This window comes from Genypterus blacodes, unplaced genomic scaffold (genome assembly GCF_046128005.1).
Source record: "Genypterus blacodes isolate CSIRO-AG114 ecotype Tasmania unplaced genomic scaffold, CSIRO-AGI_Gbla_v1 ptg000003l_1, whole genome shotgun sequence".
Classification (NCBI taxonomy): Eukaryota; Metazoa; Chordata; class Actinopteri; order Ophidiiformes; family Ophidiidae; genus Genypterus; species Genypterus blacodes.
In genome coordinates, this window is record NW_027466817.1 from 5101353 (window position 1) to 5124764 (window position 23412).

The 23412-nt window shown below is 43.0% G+C and overlaps 1 protein-coding gene across 2 annotated transcripts; it reads left to right on the forward strand.

Moving 5' to 3' along the window:
• The first annotated feature begins 1281 nt into the window (after window positions 1–1281).
• On the forward strand, window positions 1282–23241 carry vaspb (vasodilator stimulated phosphoprotein b). Of its 2 annotated transcripts, none has more exons than XM_076145132.1 (14): window positions 1282–1749; window positions 14982–15153; window positions 17259–17439; window positions 17773–17839; window positions 18933–19033; window positions 19190–19458; window positions 19705–19823; window positions 20029–20080; window positions 20249–20276; window positions 20392–20428; window positions 20692–20748; window positions 21458–21524; window positions 21620–21677; window positions 21786–23241. In XM_076145132.1, the coding sequence occupies exons 1-14, from the start codon at window positions 1745–1747 to the stop codon at window positions 21818–21820; spliced, it is 1248 nt and encodes a 415-aa protein (XP_076001247.1). In that variant the 5' UTR covers window positions 1282–1744; the 3' UTR covers window positions 21821–23241. The 2 variants fall into 2 exon arrangements, with proteins under 2 accessions (XP_076001247.1, XP_076001255.1); XM_076145140.1 differs by having other exon boundaries at window positions 19280–19458.
• The last annotated feature ends 171 nt before the right edge of the window (window positions 23242–23412 follow it).

Genomic DNA, 23412 nt, shown 5'->3' on the forward strand with positions numbered 1-23412 from the left:
TCTTGTCCTCTCCTCCGCTTCTGTCCCCATTAGGAGGAAGCAGCACTTTTAAGAATGTGCCACACATCTTATTTGAAAACTAGGCCAAGGCTGTGAGGCAACTTAACTCTGTTTTGTCCTGTCATTATTAGTATTATTAGAGTTACAAAGTATCATATCATATCATAGTTTTTTTAAAGGAATATATAACTTTTTACAAGGACATGTTCCTGGTTTAGTTAGCAGCTGTATAGTCTCTTCAATGTACTAAAAATTCAGGAATCCAAACATGAGCTGATCCCGATAAAAAATGATCATCGGATGTACACTATACGCCAAAATAGAATCTTGCACTTCCTACTTCCATATCTACAACACATTAATATTAGTCTATTTCTCCCCGCCTGGTTAACTCATAAGCAACACCCAAATAGTATCTTTAAATATGTTTTGGTTTTAATAGTGATTGTGATTGTCGAATCTTTCTAGGCCCCAGTGCACCACGTGACCTGCAGATCCGCGTTTGGCCACTACTCTAACGTCGTTGCACTTTGGGAAGTCAGTTTGTGTGGCCCCAAAGAGCTGTAGGAAGGTGGAGATGATAAGTAGTATCAAAGCAGGAACACATGCATATTGGAGTTATAGTTGACATTTTTGGTTGATACTAAATTATTGTATTTTCATTTTTTTGGGAAGGATTTCTGCAACAAGCATTTGTGCTACAAAATAACAGAGGAAAATTTTCGTTACTTTGTTGGTATAGATCACCATGGTACCTTCATGCAAGCTGCCGCCCCATGAATTTCTAATGCTACCAAGCCACCATGAGTGTAAAAAGTTTTATTATATTTCTTATATAATTATATCAAGGGGCAAGGGTAAGAAGAAAATATTTGTTTACTACATGACCTACTTCCCAAATGATCCATGGCCATTTACATCTGGTTTGCAATGAATTCTCATGGAACCTTTGGTACATGGTACTTTTTCACATGATACCCTATGAAAACACAACAATATATTTCATTCTGAACATATTACAGTAATGGTAATACTACTACTAATAATAATAATAATAATAATAATAATAATAATAATAATAATAATAATAATAATAATAATTAAAACCACTTGTTAAAATAAAAAATGTATACGAGCTGTTATTGACGTTCTTTCCGCTAAACTAAACAATCTGTGCAACGTTACAATGAAACACAGTTGAGTGTTTTTGTTGAAGCACTTGAAAGCCTCCGCGACTTTGAAAGTCAGTGATTTTACGTGGCGAACCTGAACGCATCATGGGACTATAGCCTACTTTGAAGCTGCGGGTTGGGCCAGACTCCCGTGAATTTACACCGTGGGAGAGCACACGGTCGCGGTTTGACCTCTACAAACAGGGCGCTTAAACAATACAAAGTGTGGGAAGAGTAGTTTTTTGCTCTTGTGTGTTCCATCTTTGTTTCTCCATAAACGTCTTTCTTCGGTAGAAACCTACGTGGGATAGTGATTGGAGTTGACAAGCCCGCTCCACTACTGTATCTCCTCTCTCTCTCCCCCCCCTCCTCTCCTTTCCATACAACCAGGAAATCGTCGAGGTGTGCTTCTTTATCCCGCTTGTAGCTACCCCGGTTGCGGGTGTAGATGCGTGTGTCGCCGACTTTTTTTTCGTTTTTTTCTTTGAGTAGTTCGCTTCTCAACACCGGGCTTTCGCTCTGAAGTCAGCCAAACTTCCCTGCGAGGAGAGGGTTTCCACTCTGGCCGAACAATGAGGTGGGTAAAGCGGCTCAAATCCCTTCATCCACATTGTGTTTCCCAGGCTACATTTGGTGTGTTTGGGGCTAACTGATTTTACAAGAAGCGACTGATCGATTGTTTGTTTGTGTGATACATCTATCAGTTTGTGTAGAGCTTTGTTATTAACACATTACCAAAAGATTTTAACCCCATTTTAATCACGTTACACACTCCGAAACAAGTCCAGCTTTCGGACTAGTACGGCGTTGTGACGACACGGGGGCTACACATGACACCGAGAAGTAGATTTCTGTTGCATTTACAAGTGAATAACGAGATTTGATCAAGCAAAAACGACATTCGAACCCAAAACCCATTTCTACCTGCTCAGACATACCTGCCTGCAAGAAATATTCACAAGTCATGGTAGCCGAGCAGGTCCGATGACAACAACATAGTTTTGTATTTGTTTCAAACACTCTTGTGTTGACTTTTCTGGTTCTGTCCTGCAGCTACAACACTTTTTCATAGTGTTTGAATTAAATGATCACTGCTAAAAAATAATGAAAGTATGATTTAAAGATTAAAGTAAGGAGGATTCTAAGGAGACTGGGCTCTTTCCCTCACAGGTGAGAGGTCAGGGTCAGTTTTAGAACATATGTAAGGGATTCTCTGTCTAATTCACACACAGTTGATCGGTGTGATTCTTGTGTATTTATAGGGCTCCTTCAGCTGCAGAATAACCACTCCCCTCATCCCAAATGCATTTGCTGTTTATGTCATGTCTCATGCATTCCACAGCCAATCATTAAACCGTCCCCTGTCTACTATTTTTCTCCCTGTGGGAATACAGAGGGTTGCACCCGGAACAAAATTGTTCAGTGGAAGACTCATGTCCACAAATTCCACATCCTGTTGCAGCCTGTGCAGTTGGCAATTACATGTTTTAAAGCCACTGCTGTTTGCTCTGGCTTTTCTTGGCTGATATTTCCTCCATCTTCAGATTTCAACTCACTTCACTGTTAGAATATTTGGCTTTTTTTTAAAGAGGTTCACTGTTTAAATCTGGACCATGAGGTTTCAGCTGAAAACAGCGGTTCAATGTTGATGACTAACCTGCGTGACTCGTTCTTTATCTCAGCGCTATCTTGCTGCCCTCTCCATAACAATAATGCTCAGCTTGGCGCTTGGGTTGGTCCAGGATTTGTGTTTGCACACATTTCTTTATGCTAGCTTTGATTACAGCAGGAACAAGAGCTACTTGACCAAGAGGCTACTTAACATCATATCCCGCCACAATCACCAGAGTTATTTACCAGCTAATGAAGCTATTAAGTTAATGTATTAATCAGTATATTTGTCTTTTCTTAATACATGCAAAGCATTTATATGATTTATGTCTTGCAAAGGTAATCTGAACAGTATATCAGAAATTACTTTCAGAGTTACTAGTTTTCCTCCAGTGCTTCAAAATCTGAGGTTGTGTGTTCTATAACCAGACTTGTAGTGAATGCACTATCGTCAGACACACACACACACACACACACACACACACACACACACACACACACACACACACACTCATCACCTTGATGACACACTGTCTCACCACCACACATAATAAAAGTGTTACACCTACAGAATGATAAGAAGCCTTGTCGTGTCTCTCAGCTGTACTTGAGAACATACTTCCCTAAAACCATAAACCAAATCGACAATAAGATTAGGCAACAGTGTAAAATGTTTAATAACACTGTTGACTATATTTTATGATCTGTCTTTTAGTTTTATTCAACCACCACCTCAAAGTATCGTATCGTACATTTAGTTGGCATTCCCATGGTAACCGTGTCTTCATCATAATTCTGCATATTGATCTGTCTGATGTTCCACTGGCTGTTTGGCCTAAACAGCTCGTGGCACCTTGTATAATAGGTGCAGACTGGAATGCAGCCTCGCATTCATGTGCATTGTCATGTGTCCCCACGGAATGTAAATGTTGACACAGATGAGCAGTCGTTTGGTCAAAAGTTCAACAATTTCCCCCAAAAGAAAGGCTCAGCAGTGCACCCCCACTTCAGTCAGTCCCCGCAGTTGGTAGAAACCTAAATGCAGGCTACTGATAAAAGGTTTTGTTTCAAAAACAAGAGAAGTTAAGTAAGTTCTCAGAATGACAGTGGTTGTAGGAGCTGGCATATTATGAAACCCGAGTATGAACAACATCAGAGAGTGCACAACAGTGACACAAGTAGCTCTCAGAACATCACAGCACCACAGACGGGATCAAATGAGGAGACATATTCCAGATAATTAGTTTTGACTCTGGACTGCTCTGGAGCTCATTCACAAACACGCTTGCGAAGAGAGGATCAAGTGTCGATAGTCGCTATTTCTCCACAGTGACATTGCTGAGGTTAAGTGCTGCACTCTATGATGTCGAGGCGTGTTAGTTTCACTTGGTATGTTTACATGCACTCAATACTCTGATTCTTTGTGTTTACATGCACAGAATCAATAGGTCTCCATCACGTTTGCTATGATGTGTTGTGCAATTGCAGTAGGAGGCAAGTCTGCCCACTGAGGAGGATCATGCAGAGGAAATACACCAATTAAGATATTTACTTTCAATGTCGCTCAATCTAGGTCTGTCACTCAAGAGTTAGTACTTCGATTTGTGGTGATTTAATAGATATTTACAGTATATGGACAAATGCACATCAGTAGACTAGCGCGCTATTGCTGTACAATTTATCCCAGTTACACCACACACACACACCCCTGATTGCTCTTGTAATGTCATTACCACTGTTTAATATTGAAACAGTTGACAACAAGTTTCCTTCGGCGAAAATAAGCCTGCATCAGCTTTTGTGGTGATGTGTTATCGCCGGGTTTAGTGGCACAGGAAATGCAGGCGTCTGCATGAATCAGGTGTGTTGGAGAGGTGACTCCCACCGTGACTCAGTGGCTGGGTGCCTCTTACTACAAGACTGGCTGTCCTCTAATCTGACGCAGTACGGCTGCCTCTGGGCTCCGGAAGTCACTCACATGAGCACAAACAAACTCACGCAGGCATCCACAAACAGGTGTAATGCATCTGCTTAACATGCTCTCTGAAATCCAGCAAGATCGTTGTTCTTAATTTAGAATCCCTGTATGCCTGGAAATGATGCCAAACTGAGTGTCTTGGAGGACGCTCTGCCGCTTTTCTCCGTGCACTCTTCTCTGAGCTCATTATTGATCACTCTAAAAGCAGGGAAATGGCCTCCTCCTCAGTCTCCTTTCCTTTGTGTCTTGACTCCAGCTTGTTCTGGGTGGAAGACCATCGTACCATGGCTGCATAGTATCATAGTCCTGATTAAAAGTCTTTACAATGGTCATCATGGTCTTTTCTCTTGTGACTTTTGACATTATTACAGTGCTTGTTAACACATTTAGCAATATTACAGTTTCTGTCAATTTAAGGACAGATTTCTTCGTACTGCGATAAGAGACATTCACGTGTTGAGTAATGATCATGAGAGTAAGTCTAGTGTGTCAGGATGCAGATTGTTTTCTTGTCCCTACTTGTTCCTCGCTGACGGCAGATGTTTGTTTTTCTTTAGAAGTCTGATATCAGAGGTGTGGTATTGCATTGGTAATTCATTATGCAATTTGACTTACTAAACAGTTACTTGAATACTTTTTTGCCTTCCATCATTATCATCATTGTCTTTTGCAGTGATGTGCCCGTAGATATGATCGACAACTGAACCAAGTAAATGTAGACGTCTGAACATGGACTGTATATTGCAGTTTGTCAGCCAAATACGTCTTAATATCCGTCCTGAATTCTGCATACGAAAAGCAATAACAGTTTAAAGTAATTGGGATGTGCTTGTGGGAATTCCCTCCCGTAATGATTCAGAAAAAATTATTTCATGCACCATAAACAGATGCATGCTGATAAGCACTCGGAAAAGCCCCGTAGTGCCTCGTTTGTAGACTCGGCGTTCCATTGGGTCTAAATGAACACAATGCCTGCACCGCTTCATCATTTCACCGTCTCCATTATTGAAATGGTCTTTGCCTTGTGAGTTTGTCTCCCACAACACCCAGGCAGTACAACCCCCTCCCCTGTAACAATTTACCCCTACTGGTCCTCCCACCTCTCACACTCATAAATAGGCCATTATGTTGGCCTGTCCCTTGGATTAGATGCTTTGCTACCGGAATTGCTCAACATACAAAACCTTCCATTGTCTGGTTAGTGCCAAATCCAGTTTCCTTGGTAGTGGCCCATGCTTTTCTTTTAGTGCGCTTCTAACGTATGCTTAGTCTGTGTCGGCGTCTTAAATAAGCTCAAACCATTACCATGTTGCTTGTTGATGGAATCGCACTTCAGTACCACCGTATGTAGTTATTGAAGCGTTTTGTTTTTGAAACCGAAGTAAATTTTGTCCTGAGGAATATAATGATGAGGGAACAGAGTGGCGTCATACCAACTGATGGAGAGGCTCTCTTCCACCACAGTTAAACCAAAGCTCACTCTGGGCAGAAATGCTGAAATCATGATGTACTGTACGGTCGGCACAGCTAATGGTCACAAAGACGTATCGAGTTGATCAGCAGTCCACCCCATAATGGAGCATAATGGACACTAGTGAGTGTTAAATCTACTTTATACTGTTAGCCATAAGCTTTCGTATCACTTCAGACCTGAACTGCACCCACCCAGATTGATAGCAATTACTGCATTAGATGAAAGTGAGTTTGGAGGAAACTCGGCAGCTGCTTTGCTGGCGTATGGGACTACAGTCTCTATGTTCTGTCCAGGGCCCTATCATATCAGCTACTGTATATGGACAGAATTCAGTCGATTCTCCATTTTGGAATTGGACAGCAAGCTACATGCTTCCAGTTTACCCCTCTGAAGTTAGCAGAAAATACATCAGATAGAATTTAGAAAAAATCTTATGCATTTCTCTGAATGCCGAGCATTGAACAGAATCGTTTTGCCTTCCTGGTTGCTTCCTGAAGCTCTCCCTCCGTCTGCCCATGGTTCATGATCAACTCTCAACACCCATAGGTGAATATTCTCCCGCATGGTCCACATGCTCATAACTGGCCTTATAATAAACATCACACAGAAATGCACGTTACCTATGTTGTGTTTAAATCAGTAACGGATAAATGGCAGCACTTGTGTTATAGGATAATAGAGAAGGCGGTTTCTGTTGCTGTTGGTCTTTCTCATGTAGACCATTCTGCACACACTAACACACACAACTTGTGGTTATCAGCAGAATGATCGGATAGAACCAAGCTCATGTGGTCATAAAAGGTTTGTTTTGTTACCAAGCAACCAATCACTGTGTTTGGTGGTGCTCCTAAACGCTCCTAAACGCCTAAAACGAAAGAGCGCTTGATGACGATCTGCCAGATTTTTGATTATAAACTTAGATCTGTCTTTTTCTTTTGTTTTGGATTTGAGACATGAAAGAGAAGTGAGGTGGCTTCAGATTTCTCCGTCTAATGTTCAGCTCATTAAGCGGACACAAAGTTACACTAATGCCAGGCCAAAGTCTATACCAGCAGACCTCACTGGGGAAATAGGTTTCCATTCTTCTTTTTGTGTTCCAAGTAAATACAAAAGTTTGCATCAGCCAAAACTTTTCTGTATTGCATATATAAGAAATTGCATAACCATAAAATTAGACAGGAGACCGAATTGAGCAGGACCTAAGGGCCACTATGTTGGGCGAAGGATATGTCAAACTGGGGGCTATATTAAGGAATAAATTGAAGAACTTGAAGCAGCATTACATGGCAGAGAAGCAACTCTCCTGTTACAGGTCTTCCAACATGAACTCGTATGTGTGTATATATACAGTATGTATCATGTTTTATACTCAAACACATATTGTTCAGTTTTTGTGTTTTAGTTTTCGTTGCTTGGACAGGACTGATGGAAATAGTCTTTTGTATTTTATATGTGTTTAGTAAAAACCTGAATGGAAAAATAGCTGTTGTTGATCAGAAGCAGGAAGAAGTTTGCCTTTTCCCATTGTTTTTTAACTTTGCGCTCACATGTACACACATCAGCTCCAGTATTCAAGTCAGGACAGCAGAGAAAAGGGAGTTTGTCTCCCAGCCACTCGATACAGATTGTTGTTCTCCAAGGGAGTGCGCCGGCCCAAGACAGGGAGGATGTGCTCCAACCTGTAAAAGGAATTGAAGTCAGTGAGGAGGACAGAGGTGAGACGGTTCCAAATATGGGCATTCTCAGTGCCCATCGTGCCCCCCACACATCCACCCCACGTGGTTTCAGAAGCAGGAAGGAATTCGTCACAGCTCCTCAAGGGATTAGAAGAAAAGAAATGAAAGTTTGTGACCAAAGGTCTCTTTAGCTTTTCCGCAATGTCTTTGGTATTTTTGCTAAACAATGCCAGGCATCGACGAGTCGGCACACAAAGGAGGTTTAGGAATTTGTGCATGTTGTGCCATTAAAGTGAGGATCTCTGACTAGAGACCAACGTTTAAGATTGGACTGCCTGGATGGCTGTTTATGTGCGGCTGACTCGTAGAGACAGAAAGCAGTAGCCTGCAGCGCGTGTGTGTCTGTGTGTGCACTGTTAGCAGCATGCTAGGGCCTGTGTTGGAAGAAACAGGCGTGAGGAACAAGAACCGATGCAGGTAGCCAAAGGGTTAAGGCACTGGAGAGCTGTCAGATCTCCTTTTGGCCCTTCTATTCCTTTAAAAGCTCACTGAGAGTACAGGTTTTTATGTAGAATGATATATATGCTTATATGTATATGTGCATCCATAACCTTTTTAGGTTCTACTTATTTAATTTATGGATATGCATTTAGAAGTAGTATTTAAGTACTGGACTTGGTATTGTCCTTAAGCTTTTACTGTCTTGTATTACTTGTATTGACACAAACGGTTTTCCCAGGATCCGTGTATTTCAGAGCAGCTTCAGTGTCATGTGGCCGAGCTAAACGTCACAACATGACAGCGTTACATGTGGCCCTGAGGGCGTGTGAGGACAGTAGACTGTAGGATGAGACGGGGTCAGCAGGCCTTTGTTCAGGTCCACATGTCCACGTCAGCTTCAGAGGTACTTCTCACAAGCAGTCCAGTGTGTTTGATAGGGCAGCACAATCCTAACTCACCTCATTTTTCTAGATGTACGACGCTAATAATGCACTTTAAGAGAGTGGGAAAAGTGAAGAGACGTTGTTTCTGAGAGTTGGAGTCTTTTTTTTTTTTTTTTTTTAATCAACAGAAACCCAAATATTCTCATTTATACTGGGTATTGTACAGGTTTCTCCCACATTGAGTTCACTTCCCTTTCACGTTTTCTTACTTCTGCAGTTTCGTGCCATTGTAACACGGGAGTGTCCAAGTGTTATAATGTGTCATTTACCTTGGAGTTGAACTTTTCAGATATCTGCAGACCAGTGTAACTTTCTCTTTTCATTTATGAATGAGTTATCAGGAGAAAAACAAGACAGGAAAATGTTTTTTTTACAGCTTTAATCATCAAATTTGGCCTCTACCCTGTGGCCTTTATGTAATATCTTAACATAAGGTCAGTAATGTAACAAGCATTCAATCACTTTGATACTGGTTACATTTCTTTAGGCATGACAGAGCCACCCAAGGTTTACCTATTCCATTGTGTTATTTATTGAGCCTGTGAGTCATGTGTTACTCTGCCCCCAAAGCTGTGAAAACATTGGTTGATGAAGTAGACACGATGGACTGTGTTTGCTGTAGCTGGGCAAGAGTCCCTGCATCAGTCCTCAATCTACTCCGCTATGTGGGTGTCCACCACACGGGAAGACATCATCTCCAGAAGGTGAAATCCTAAACATTATTAAAGATGATGCGTCTCTTGTTTTTGAGGCCAGTTAAGCCTTTCCCTATATTGGTATTTTGACCTCCCTGGAAGAGACCTTAATAGGTATTAACTCGACTCGACTGCCTAGATGATGGTGTAACTTTGCTCTGCCCCATTTCAGCCTCGAGAGACCCATGCCTGTTATTCTGCTCAGCATAGCTATGTCATGATGCACAGGATGAGTGTGCTGCGGTGTCAGTACTTCAGCTCCTCTATAGCCGTAACCACACTGTAGCTCCCCGAACGCGCAAATGTGGGAATGACTTTGTGTGCGGAGTCTGTCCAGTGTTCCCGATTCCTGCATGTTATGTCTACTTTACTCCAGACGATTAACTTGTTTGATAGACCTCTGCACCAATGCCACCACAAAGAATCGCTGTAAAGTTCTTGCACTTGGTGAAACATAGCTTATATAAGTCAAGATAAAGAGAGAGAGCGAAAGAATCAGGAAAGACAAAGGGTTGTGGAAGAGAATGGTGGGAGGGTCAGGTAAGTGGTGGAGAGAACAGAGAGAAGGAGAGAGGCACGGAGCCGCTGGGCTTGACTGTACTTGCCAGTGCATTCGGGGAGACGCTCCGAAAGCACAGCCTTATACAGACATTTCCAAGTGTGTGTGCGCCTCAGCCGTGGTCTACAGTTTCCTGTTAACCCTTCCCTGATCACGAAACAACGGCGGGATGAGGGAACCTTTTCTGGCCGTGATAAGGACAAGCCTGGTTATTTCAAGTGAAGCTATTTTAATGCCCAACTGTTTTGCATGTCATCCAGGTGATCATTTTCATGTGCTGCCATGACTGACCTGCATTCCTCTGCCTGGAGTTATTTTAAAAGTCGGCAGCTCAAATCCCCGCCCAGAAGAAGCGTCGACCAGTAACCCATATGGGCTTAACAAGAAAACCTCTTAAGTTAGCTGGTCACTTAGCTCAGCTGCACAAGCTTTAGTGCACTGGTGGACGATGGTGGTCTGTGGTCCAATGAAGGACAAGAATAGAAACCTTTGGCAATTCCGTCATGGCCTGTACCGGTACTCAAATGTTGTATGGAGAAGCCGCACAAGTCTTTGGACCTGTTCCACACGCAGGCATGTGTGTTGGCATGTGGCAGGTTGACAGGTGTGTGGGTCTGCGCGAGTCCTTGTTCTTTAATGTGCGTGTGTGTGTGTGTGTGTGCGTGTGCGCCCGCCACAAATGCTTTTAAGCGTCTCAGTGTCCATAGTTGAATCAATAATTCAGCCGCTCACTCTCAGTCGCCCTTCTGAGCCCCTGCTTTCTCTGCCATTAAAAATGCATCCGTTTCCCAGACCCGGGCGCTGTCCCCTCCCAGTTCCCACTCGTCCTCTCTGCCACATACCTAAAGAGCATGCTCAGTGCAGGTGAGATCAGAGGACACTGCCACGGTTTTGATGTTGAACCATCCATACCTAGGCGGCTCTTACACTGCCAGAAGTGGCCGAGGGGTTGACCTATTTCCAGTGTGCCTTCTTAAACCTTGTACAGATTCCTCAGGTTTTATTGCATGTTGTTGCAAACATTGTTATCAACGTGGTTATCAAGCGATGCATCTCTACCTGTAACTGCTCCTCCCATTCACTTTGGTATAGATACTCTAGAAGCGCAATATGAATGATGTAGTGTAATTATAATTCCTACAGAGGTGTGCATCTACACATGCTGCTTTGTGATATGATGTTTAGATCTACATCAGGAACTAGCCTGTTCCTTGCTACTCACTATACTTCATGTTCCATGAAGATGGGAAATGTGATCGATGTCTCCTTTTTCAAGTGAATGACTCGTCTCTGGATCTCCTCATCCACAAAAATGGATAGAAAGACTTGTACCTCATTTTGACTTTAGCTTTGCATTTTACATCCATTAAGCCTTGTTGATACAAATGAGTCCTGGTTTGTTGGTGCATGGAAGTCATAGTTGAAGTAACATCACAGATCTGCCAGTGAATGTAGTCGAGGAGTGAAACATAAAAGAAGAAGAACCCTCTATCAGAACGGATAATGCAGCATTATTCACATGCAGCAGCATGTAAATGATTACATTTATTTTAAAATGGCAATGTGCAACACTTTCCACACAATACAACGTGTATATATGCTTTCATAAGCCCGGATACCAAGAGGGCTCAAGAGTGATTTCTGCTATCCCAGAATCACCGCCTTCCTCATGTTAACTTAGTTCTTCTACTTTGTTTAATGGGGCATTGCAATCTTAGAAGTATGCTGACATGTTGTGTACCCCCCACTACCCATATAAACTATTTATTGATGCTTAGCATGCGCAATAAGTTCCTGGGGGCTACTTAACTTTAAAACACAATGGCATCATCAAACTCAACAAAAATGATGTCATCAAGCTTACAGTGTTGCAGCAATGATGTCATGACATCTCCGGAGAGCTCAACAGTGAATTCTGCTCTCCGTGAGTCCTCCATCTTTTCCTGCTTCTTCTCCACTGACTTGCTCGGGTCAGGTCGAAGTCTCCCACAGTTTCATCCATTGACCAGTCGCACTCGGCCACGTCACATGCGGTCTGTGCCCTGTTATCTTCCTCTCTGTTGGAGGTCTTGGTGGGTGGTGGGGTTGTCTCTGTGCTCAGGGTTTTCCTCCTCCGTAATAACAGATGATGCTTTTGTTTGGATCGACTTATTTGGCGCACTGGCCGATGTAAGGCCCCTGTCTCTCCTCCCTCGAGCACCTTAAGGCTCGAGCTCATACAAAGTGCAGCAGCCAGAGTAGTCACTGGGACAAGACAAACTGACTCCCGTACTTCGATCTCTTCACTGGCTCCCAATAAAATACAGAATCCATTTCAAAATATTGCTCACTGTTTATAAATCACTCAATGGTTTGCTCCTGAATACATCTCTGACCTGCTCACTGTATACAAACCCTCCAGAACTCTCTGGTACTGTTAGGAGACCAGTGTCTGATGATCTATGGTCAGCAGTAAATCTGTTGAGGGTGCATTTGGCCATTATGGGCCCACTCTTTGGAACAAACTGCCTGATGATATAGCTACCACAACTGCGCCATCTTTTAAAAGCAAGTTTAAGACCTACCTATTCTCTCAGGCATGTGACTAGCTGGTGCCTCTGTCTGTTTTGTCCATCTGCCTCTGCTTCTCTCTGTCTCCCTTTGTCTCTCTGTCTGTCTGTCTGCCTGTCTCTTTCTCCCTCTCTCTCATAGGCCGTAGTCTTTTCCATTCCCGTATCTGTTGTATTATCAGTCGTTGGGCCATCTTTCACCTCACCCCTCGCAGACTCTAGGGGTATTTTCCGGTGTTCCCTGTTTGTAGCCCTCGGTGGGTGTCTCCGGTGTCGACATTGTCAATACATCACACACACCACTTTCTGTCCCCACATAATACACCCACCACTCCAATAGGGCCTAAGTCTAAGTCTAAGTCGGGCTTCACATTTTAGAAAATCCTGTACAGGATTCCTGATCTTCCTGATTTATCCCTCCATCATGCAGGTAACCAAGACAAGAGCGGGGAGAGAATTTAGTTAACCTTCACTGTGGGTGCCAAATAACTTGCACAATCACAGGAAGGTGTTTTTCAAAGATTACATAACATATTTTTTAAGACTGACAACAAATCAAAGTTGTCAGTGTTGCTTTAGGAACGTGTTGAATGAGTTGAGCAGTTCCTGGTTGGATACAAGTCAGCATTGGTAGAGTCACAGAGTGATGCAGTGAATCTAAAAACGTTATTTACATCGTATCTGCTTGTAGGAAAATGGACATGTATAATGTGTGTGTGTGTGGTCTGTGCGTGTGTGCGGTCCGTGTGTCTCACCGCCCTTATTAGGCAGTGCTGGCATCAGGAAGTGGGCTGTGGCTTTGGTGCTGTGTCACAGGAAGCGGCAGATTGTATCACGGGCGGGACAGATGGAGGGGAGAGGGAGAGAGAGGTGGATTAAGGGAGCAAGAGATGTAAATAAGAAGAGAAGAAGGAGCCTCCTGGAATTCAAAGACAATCTGCATTCTTTTGTTCTGTCCCTTTTTCTTCTATTCAGTGTCAATAATGTTTTTACCGTCAGAACTTTTGATAACTTTGGCCACACAGCAGCCCTCAAGCCTGTGTCCATTTTGCAAGTATATGCAGATGGACCTGAGTGCCTTTTAGTTTTGTTTCTCTTCTCTGTGACATTGTAGAAACAAATTCATCAACACTTGTGTCTGGCAGTGTGTGGAGTTGAGGATTGATGTTGAGCAGGTGGAAGATTCCAGAGCTGCCAGAACACAGCACAGCTTCCTGTCTTTGTCAGCCTCCATTGTTGTCGTTTCTGTCATCTTGTTTTGGATCAAACCTCTCTCTCTCTCTCCCTCTAATCAACCCTTAACTGCGTCCCTGCTCAGCGCTTTGTCACTCCCTACGTTTTGTACATATTCAGTATCTTACATTCATCAGAAAATGCTCTAATGCAATGTGAGACGGATGCAAGGGTTCCACCTGCCAATAGATTTCTACCTAAAGTGCAAGCTAAATCCTGGAGTCTGTATTTACCTGACACCCCTAAGCCTCACACGCTCTCTCTGTCTCTCTCCGTCTCACAAGGCTGTTTTTTACGTGGCTCTTCAACACTCAAGACAGCAATTATAAACGTAATGAATTGTTAGGTGGTACCTAGCTCTAATTGTATGCACGCTTGAGGCCCTGTTCAGTGACAGAGTGAGGGAGACCAGATGAGTCCTGGCCAGCTTGGAAGTACCGACTCTCATCTGTGAAATGGCTTGTTTATAGCAGAGACTCCAGGGTGTCGTGTAACCTTATTTTCAGTCTGTCTCCTCATCCAGAGTCTCGAGCTTCCAGGCTAACCCCCCTCGCTGTCCTTTTGTATTTGGCTTCAGGCCTTCCTACTGCAGTCAACAAACCTTTTTAAGTAAACTGCATTACATTGTGGTTAAATAATGCTGTGGCATATAGTTTCATGTTTCATATATTGATGGTAATAGGTTTGCATGTCACCCAGGTCTGTTCTGTATTTGTTCCCTGGTGCCGTTTCATCATTTCCACTCAATCCTACACCACCAGTACCACCAGGATTGAATCCTTTTCCACATCAACACAAAGACAGAACCCCTATCTATCAGTAACATAAATTGTTGTATTTACCAGACCTGAAGTCTATACACAAAATACCTATCATTTACCCAAGGCGACAGAAGAGCCTCGAGTCTTTAACCTCCTTCAGAAAGGAGATGAAATAAATCGATAAATCTATGCAGAAAAACCCCACACACGTTTTCAAGCCATCACAACTGTTTTGATTGATCCCTTCAAAGCTTCTTTGCACACACTGAAGCATTAATGCCTTAATATTAATAACAATCCCTGAACTTTCTGTCTTTCTGTTCTCTCAGCGAGTCAAGTATCTGCCAGGCTCGGGCCACTGTGATGATCTATGACGATGCCAATAAGAAGTGGCTACCGGCAGGCCCTGGAGTCCAGTCCTTCAGCAGAGTCCAGATCTATCACAACCCGGCGACCAACGCCTTCAGAATAGTAGGACGCAAGATGCAGACGGACCAGCAGGTACATTTGCCTGTCAGTGTCACTTGTGTAAAGGTCATGTGTGAGAGTGCACAGTACGTGTTGATCTGTGTACAAAGGCCGTCTGTCTACTCTGTCTACTCTGTCTGTGGTTTGCTGCAGGTGTCTTATGACAATACTGTATACTGTACTGCAAGTGTGAGACGGTCTATATTTGGAATACAATCACAGCTGCGTCATTTGAGTTGTAAGGTTTGAGTTTCCATTTCCCTGTTGAGTTCATACTTGAAAGCATTTTGCCTTTAGTTCTGTCCATAATCTCATCCAAAGCACAGTATATAAGGAACGATGAATAATTTGGGGCCTTGTATTAACATTAATATGTATCCAACTTCCAGATAAAGACAAATCGATGTTAATTTGTGATTAATAACTACTGATTAATCAATCATTAATTACTCAATTTAATCTATTAAGAGATGGCATATGCTATAACAGAGGTTGTTTACTCTGGTTGCAGGCTGTTGGGTCATTGTGTTCTGATGATATCGGTCACAGCTGGCGGTAAATATAGTTTAAAGCAGTTGTGAGGTAAAATCGGCCTTTTGAAGTTGAACACATCACTCGGCCTTGTCGTCATGCTTGCGCACGTCCATAGTTGTTTTGAATCTGAAGTTGTGGCATGCAAGTAGATACTTCGTACCTGTATCTGGACAGTGGTAGCCCACGCAAAAATGTTTAAAGGAAATTAATGAGAACAGTCAGTATAATGAAGTAGACGAACGTTTTTTAACTTCAAAGTGTACTTGCAAGTCCCATCAGATGTCATTAACCAGATACCAAGTCCAGATATAGAGATCACATTTTATTACAAGTTGTAAAAGAGTCCAGAATAACCGTGCCTTCATTTCTCTGTCGAGGGTTTGTTGAAACAGCGATGCACACTCAGACAGTGAATGAGTCATTGCTTAACCGTGTCAGTGCCACGGTGGGGTGTAAAACCAGGGTTAACGCGATTAGTAAAGAGCCTGTTCTTCAAGCCAAGCTGGTCCTTTTCCAACTTTTCCGAGTTGAGAGAGGGAAATCAAATCGCCTGTACGCATCACCAAATTATGACTGTACACGCTTTTAAAAAGTGAGCAGATGCCATTTGAATGTTAATACTGCAGGCTGGATAACTGAGTTTGAGGTGGGCGCGCTCCTCAGTCCCTCTCTCCCCGCTCGCCTCAGTGTCTCGCTCCGTCTTTAAACATTCAGGACTCTAAAGTGTTCCCCTGAGACGGCCAGTAAAGTGGATGATGTTTCCTGTGAGATAGCTGTCCTGTTCAACAATTTCCTGTGACAATTTGGATTGGAGATCTTCTCTCCATTTGCTCTATCTTTGCCAGTAATCTTGTGGTGATAACCCATTAAACACCCCCCCAGTCCAGTTGCCTTCGGTTACAAAGGCTGGATTTTTCAATAACCGGGATCACTGTGCATGTTCATACGCAATTTATTAACGTTTTTGATCAGAGCCTTGTTCCCTGTCTGCTATCTGTCTGGCCTTTTGACACGCCGGAGAGCTTAGAATACTACTGACTGATATTCACCCTGACAGGGTCTCCTCTCTGCTCTGTGGAATTCAGAGGCTGTTAAACAAATAGTGAAAAGGCACGTCAGCACATTCAGGCAACACTAAAACCCTGGACATTTTTTTTTTCCACTGGTTTCATGGGCTCCACGCCACCTGCTGGGTGGAATATAAACCAGGGCAACTGTGTTTTATACATAAGCTCTTTCTTTGAGTGATTCAGCTCCGATTCATGAAGAGAAACACTCCTGTTTTGGGCATTCAGTGAAAACTGCACAGAAGATTTGGATTGACTAGAAAAAAAAGTATTCATTTTGCTCTAAAATGATCTACATTACATTACATTACATTACGATCATTTGGCAGACGCTTTTATCCAAAGGGACTTACATTACATTACCACCCTTCGCAGAGGGGGGAGCAATTGAAGGTTCGGTGCCTTGCTCAGGGGCACCTCGGCAGGGACTTGAACCGGCGACCCTCCGGTTCACAAGCGGAAGCTCTACCCACTGAGCTACTGCCGCCCACAAATAACACACAATCTAAATTGATCTCCGTCGTCTGTCTTTCTCAGGTGGTAATAAACTGTCCAATTGTGAGAGGCCTTAAGTATAACCAGGCCACCCCCAATTTCCATCAATGGAGAGACACTCGGCAGGTGTGGGGACTCAACTTCGGCAGCAAGGAGGATGCTACTCTCTTTGCTAATGGCATGGCACACGCTCTGGATGTGCTCAACTCCATGGCAGATGCAGGTAATGAGCACTGTATGAGTTTTCCCTAGATTCCTTCCAGTTCCCTTCTTATTTGACAAACGTTGAAACATCTCTCAGCAGTTGTTAAATTTGTGTGGCCTGGACTTTTTACAGTCAGTCTTCCAGTGTCTTCTGGGCTCTCACCTAAATCGCCATAAATGGAGAGACAAACAACAGATGCAAGTTTCTTGTGGAGACTTAAGACGATAGAAATATATCTGAGCTATGAATAGATTGGGTTTTTTTGTAATCTATGTCTCCAACCTCATGTCCTGTAATCCCTTTGATTTGTAATGACAATGATTTCTGTGTTGTGTTGTATTGTGTTGATAGGCTATGCCACACTCCCACGTCCAGTGTCCAATGGACCGTCTCCAGAAGAGCTCGAACAACAGCGGAGGTGTGTTTTTGAAATGCTCCCAACCTCACACTGCTAATGTAGCACATGTCAGCATTTGTTGTAGAGGCCCTTCACTGTGTTCTGGGCCTGAATGGTAATCGTAAGTATCGGTGGTAAGCCTCACGCCATATGATCCTAGCAGGATTCAACACAGCCATGCAGCGTCAGTATTGCCTTTTTAAAAAGTCAGTCCATCATGCGAAATGGATTTTTCTGACCCGCCTAATTGCTTCAGATTCCTCGCCAAACACTCCACAGTAATACAGGCTTTCTTAGATATGTGCTATTCCTCTTGGCAAAGCTTTGCACACACGCATATGTAGAGGATTTGATGGCATTAGCTTTGCACTGCTAAACCCTCAGCCGGCCCCCTGAAGTGTAAAGGTTAAAAAGAGGAGCAGACCAACACCTCGCATCAACCCCACCTTCGCCCCGTCCACCTTTCTGTTCCTCCAATGAGGCTTGCCCGGATTTAACTCTAATCTCATTTAGACTGAATGCTAACGTGTCACAGTGCAGTGAAGGCTTTGCGACTAGTCAGGGAGACTGTCCATCAAATTCATTCAAATTCACTAGGAATTAATGTTTGAATGTCGATGTTAAAGGAAAGATGAAGGCATCGATCCTCTCCTCGCACTTCCTTGGTCATGATACCTCAGTCAACCAACTGTGCTTTAAGCCTGTGCAAAATTTAGTGGATGTTTATGTAGATTGTATAAAGCCTGTGTGTGTGTGTGGCCGTTGTCATTTCTAGGCTTAGGATATTACAGGATTTACAGGAAAGCTGTGACAAATACTCCCTATAACAACAATACAGTTACCAAAGTCAGTATATTTAGTTCAAATTCTGATTGTAGCATCCCTCAACAGTGTGAATCCCCTAATAACTCATGATTACTTGAGTACAATGGCTATTGTGTCGGGGATGTTGAGGAGCTCCTTGCCTCTCTTAGTTTGACCTTGTGGTTGCCGGTTCTAATTACACTCATATATATCATAACCTGTAGCCTTCATTATCTTTCCCTTCAATGCAGAGATATATTTTCAGGATGCTTACTTGTATTTTTCAGTGACAAGGGTGTGTTTTATGTAGGTTGGAGCAACAGAGGTTGGACCAACAGGAGCGGGAGCGCCAGGAGAAGGAAAGACAAGAGCGGGAGCGACTGGAGAGAGAGAGACAACAAGCTGCTGCAGGTCAGGAAACACTTTTGTGGTCATCCAAACTGCAGTTAACCTCGATTAAAATGCCATTTCCGTGCACCTGTGCCCAGGGTATATGGTCCATATCTTGATTTTCATTTGTGTGCGGTCAATGAATCGTCATTAAAGGTCCCTCCTCTTTTGGTTTAGTCCCTCCTCCTCCAGCTCCTCCACCCCCTGGGCCTCCTCCACCCCCTGGGCCTCCTCCCCCCCCTGGGCCTCCTCCCTCTGCTGCTGCAGTCCCTCCTCCTCCAGGACCCCCTCCTCCCCCAGGTCCACCTCCTCCACCAGGCCCTCCTCCGCCACCCAGTGGAGGAGGAGGAGGAGGAGGAGGAGGAGATAGTGGTGGTGGTGGTCTCCCTGGAGGAGACGCCTTTGCTGCTGCCCTATTAGGGGCGAAGCTCCGCAAAGTATCAAAGGTGAGTGTATAATATTTCTGTTATATACAGTAGACTGTTGCAGTTAAGGCTGTTAATTCATAGCTACGTTGAAAGCCAGATTAATATTTTTACAACTACGACAACCAGGACAATGGTTGATTGCATTATGTTCCTCTCCACTAATTTTTGCCTCTTTGCAATAGTTGCATCCATCTGCTTCTTACTGAGGCATAAACTCCCATGTTTCCTCTCCTCTATGGCTTTGCTATGTGCTGCCCTCACCAGGATGAAGGCGGATCTGCAGCTCCAATAAGCAGGGGCGATTCCAACCGCAGCAGCACCGCCTCTGTCGGAGGAGGGGGAGGTGGTTTGATGGGTGAAATGAGTGCAATCTTGGCACGAAGGTAGGTGGGAAAAGTGTGCACTCGCCATCCACCCAAATTCCCCAAATGAAATGAATAAATAAGACTTTATTTTATCTCCCGTGGCTCCAATATTTCTGCTCCCTCACTACTTGAACAATAACTGATTTTATATAGTAGTGTGTACAGCCAAGTACCATCCTATGCATCTAAATGGCTTAACCAAAGTGATTATTGTTCAACTCAGGAGGAAAGCTGCCGACACAGGAGAGAAGGTACCTGCAAAGACACAAGATAATGTGAGTAATCGGTTGCTTTAAGTGGCTGTGTGTGTATTTTATTTCTCATTATTCAGTGCGATAAAGAACACCAGACAAAGAGCTGTTTTGTGTGCGTAGTTTTTACAAGGAACAGGTTTAGCATGAATCACTCCTAACATGTCTGGCTGTTTGTTTTTTTTCCTACAGGATGACTCAGAACCTCAAGGTCAAAGCGGTGAGAAATGGAACATTTTTTATTAATGGCATACCTACATTCATTCAGACATGATTTTACATAACAACGTTCAAGGTGAATTTTAACCCGTGTGTTTATACATTTCTCTCCTCAGACACCATCAAAAAACCCTGGGAGAAATCTATGATCAGGTAATCTAGGCTTCTGCTGATAGGCGAAACTGCAACCACCACTGACAACTGGTGATTTGTGCTTTGACTCACTGACTCACCTGAATGTTCTGAAAATGAACACCTTCCCATCACCATGTGTGTTTGCGTGCACATGCGTGTTTGTCTGCCCATGGACAAAGTACGAATGTGTGGTTTTGTTGATATGAATGCTGCTATTGTTTGACTGTGTGAATGTTGTTCATTTCCATTCTAAGATGAGAGTGTGTGTGTCTCACTAACAGGAATAACTCCATCGCCAAGAGCATGGACGCCACTTCGGTAGTGCCCCAAGGTTCCAGGTATACACGTTGTCCCTTCATTTGTGACCTTAATTGCCCTTTCTTTTTCCTTTTCTTCAGGTTAGATGCAGAATCACTGCAGTCTACTGGGGTAGCACAATTAACAGATGACAGCACCATCTAATGGATCAGAGAATGACATAATCTACTGTGAAAACTCTATAGCAAGATACAAACCTGACGGCGTAATAAACACTTTGCATTTTCACGTCTGTTTTGAGCATTAGAGTCGGTGCTGTCATCTTGAGGTGAATGTTTCCAGCTGGCTTTAATCTTTTGCTTAAGAAATGAGGGATGTGTGTGAAAATTCTGTGGTTGAAAGGTGGGTTAACTCCATCTTGGCATCCAGCGGTAAGATGCCCAATTACATAAACGTTTATCCACAACAATTCAATTGTAGAATACTATCAGTTATTTATTTCATGAGTGTAATTCCTATTAGTGATTCTACATAAAGAACTTAAATTACTTGTATTCCCAAGATTGATATCCGTTGAATAAGGTAAGTTAAAGATCTTGGGTCGATTCAACCTCTTGCATCTCTGGGTGGCACTCCGCCTTCATCCCTGTGGTACTATGGTGATTGGTTGGATTTACAGTGGACCTGTGGATGCAATGCCGTGGATCTTCCTGGCTTTTTGCGAAAGGCATAAATGAACATTAAATCTCTCTGTTTGTATTTGTTGGTCTGTTTCCTCTCTAATTTCAGGGCGAAGTCCGGGGTCAACAATGATGCAAGTGGAAGCGATGACTCGGATTTAGACAAAATGAAGCAGGTTCGTTTCTCATCAGCTCCACACGTCATGCCTGGCTCACATTAGGTCTACCAGATTGTTAACACTTCTAACACTGTCGATAAATCCTTTCGCAGGAAATTCTGGAAGAGGTGCGGAAAGAACTACAAAAAGTGAAAGAGGAAATTATCGGAGGTGAGGTTAAATTGGAACTCGGCAAACACACAAAAATGGCACACATTGTAGCTCAATTTTTGAAATGTTTTGGTATTTATTGCTCGTTTCCCCTCCGTTATTCCACAGCCTTTATCCAAGAGCTGCAGAAGAGAAGCACATAGTTCTGCTGAGTGTCAAGTGTAATGGAGGGATAAGGTGGATGGAGGAGATGCTCGCCCGTTTGGAGCTCTTCGCCGCTGCGCCCTCCCATGTAGCCCAGGGATTTTGCATTCGCTCATACACATTTTTCTTTCTTTCTCTCTCTCTCTTTCTCATAAACACACACACACACACACCGTACATATTCACTTCCTGTCAATGTAACCCAGGGAGCCTACTCGCATCGCCCTCCAGGACTTTTGATGATTGCCTATTAATGTTCATTACTCCCAACCCCTTGTTTCTCCCCCTCCTACATGTTTCATTCATCTGAACCACTTTGGAGCACATAGCTACAACCACGGTTACGCCTCTACTTCGGATCATATACACTCACTTATCAATAACCCTGTTTTCTGCAGAACATTCTGCTCCTTGTGTCCTCTCCCTTTCGTTATCAGACATGCTGTTCACTGACAGGGCAGTGTTAAGTATTCAGGGACATTATATCGGTCACATTTGTTACTGTAATGGAAAGATACAAGAATGCTGAGATTTATCAACAGCCCCCTTTTCTTTCTCTGCTGGCGTTTTTTAGTGCTCAACCTCAAACTGCGACCGATCCGTTAGTAGGTTAACATTATCTCTCGTCGATATTAACGGTAAATTTTAGATGGATAAACTAATTGAGGATGAGGAGGAGACATGGAAGAGTAAAGAGTAATAGTGTGCCCTCTGCATCTCCAGCAAGAGGATTTATAGCTCCCAGCAGTGGCCAAGAACACAAGCACAGCACACACACTTTCCTTGCTGCAAGAGAAGAGTAAGACGGAGGAAGGAAACAAGCAAAGGGAATCTTGATGGACAACTCGAGTGCTATGAAAGAAGAGTGTGTTGTAGTTTCATGATGGTTGAGAATTGATTCTCTTTACATTGCACTTGTTCTAAAGGCAGTGGTGTCAGGTTGCCACACTGCCCTTGACAAACGTATTCCCTTTCACTCAATATCTGAGATCTCAGATATACCTGTTGGCCAGTGCAGTGGTCCTAGACTGTGCTTCTGATAGTTATTTCTTCCATTCTAGCTACATTTTCTAACTTTGAAACATGAAAAAAAAAATGGCCATGAAAAGGTCAATTAATTTGGCCATGACCAACTGCCTTGAGAATAAATATATAAATATATATATATGGACAAATATTTGTTTTGATGGGAAAATGTTAGCGAAAATGAAATGGTGTTTCTATTTTAATTGAGATGACTGGTGAATGGGTTTTTTCTTTTTTTTTTCAATGATTGTTTTCTTATGAGATGTTATTTTGGGTTTACTGTTTCTTTTTCTAATAGAGTCTAGGCTTTTTACACTGAAATATAAAGAAAACAGCTTAGAGACACTGGATTAGATGCCTTTATAGTCAAATACAGCTGCTTCTTCAAATGCAATATGTTGTCTTGAGTTTTCTTTTGCCTCCTGTCACAAAGTTATTGGCTAAATGAGTTTAAACCAATAATTACAGACGGAGAAATACATATATAAATTAGAAATAAATATTTGAAATGGCCCCCGTCTTTCTCTCGTTATACTAGTAGTTGTGTTGTGTTTTCATGATTTTG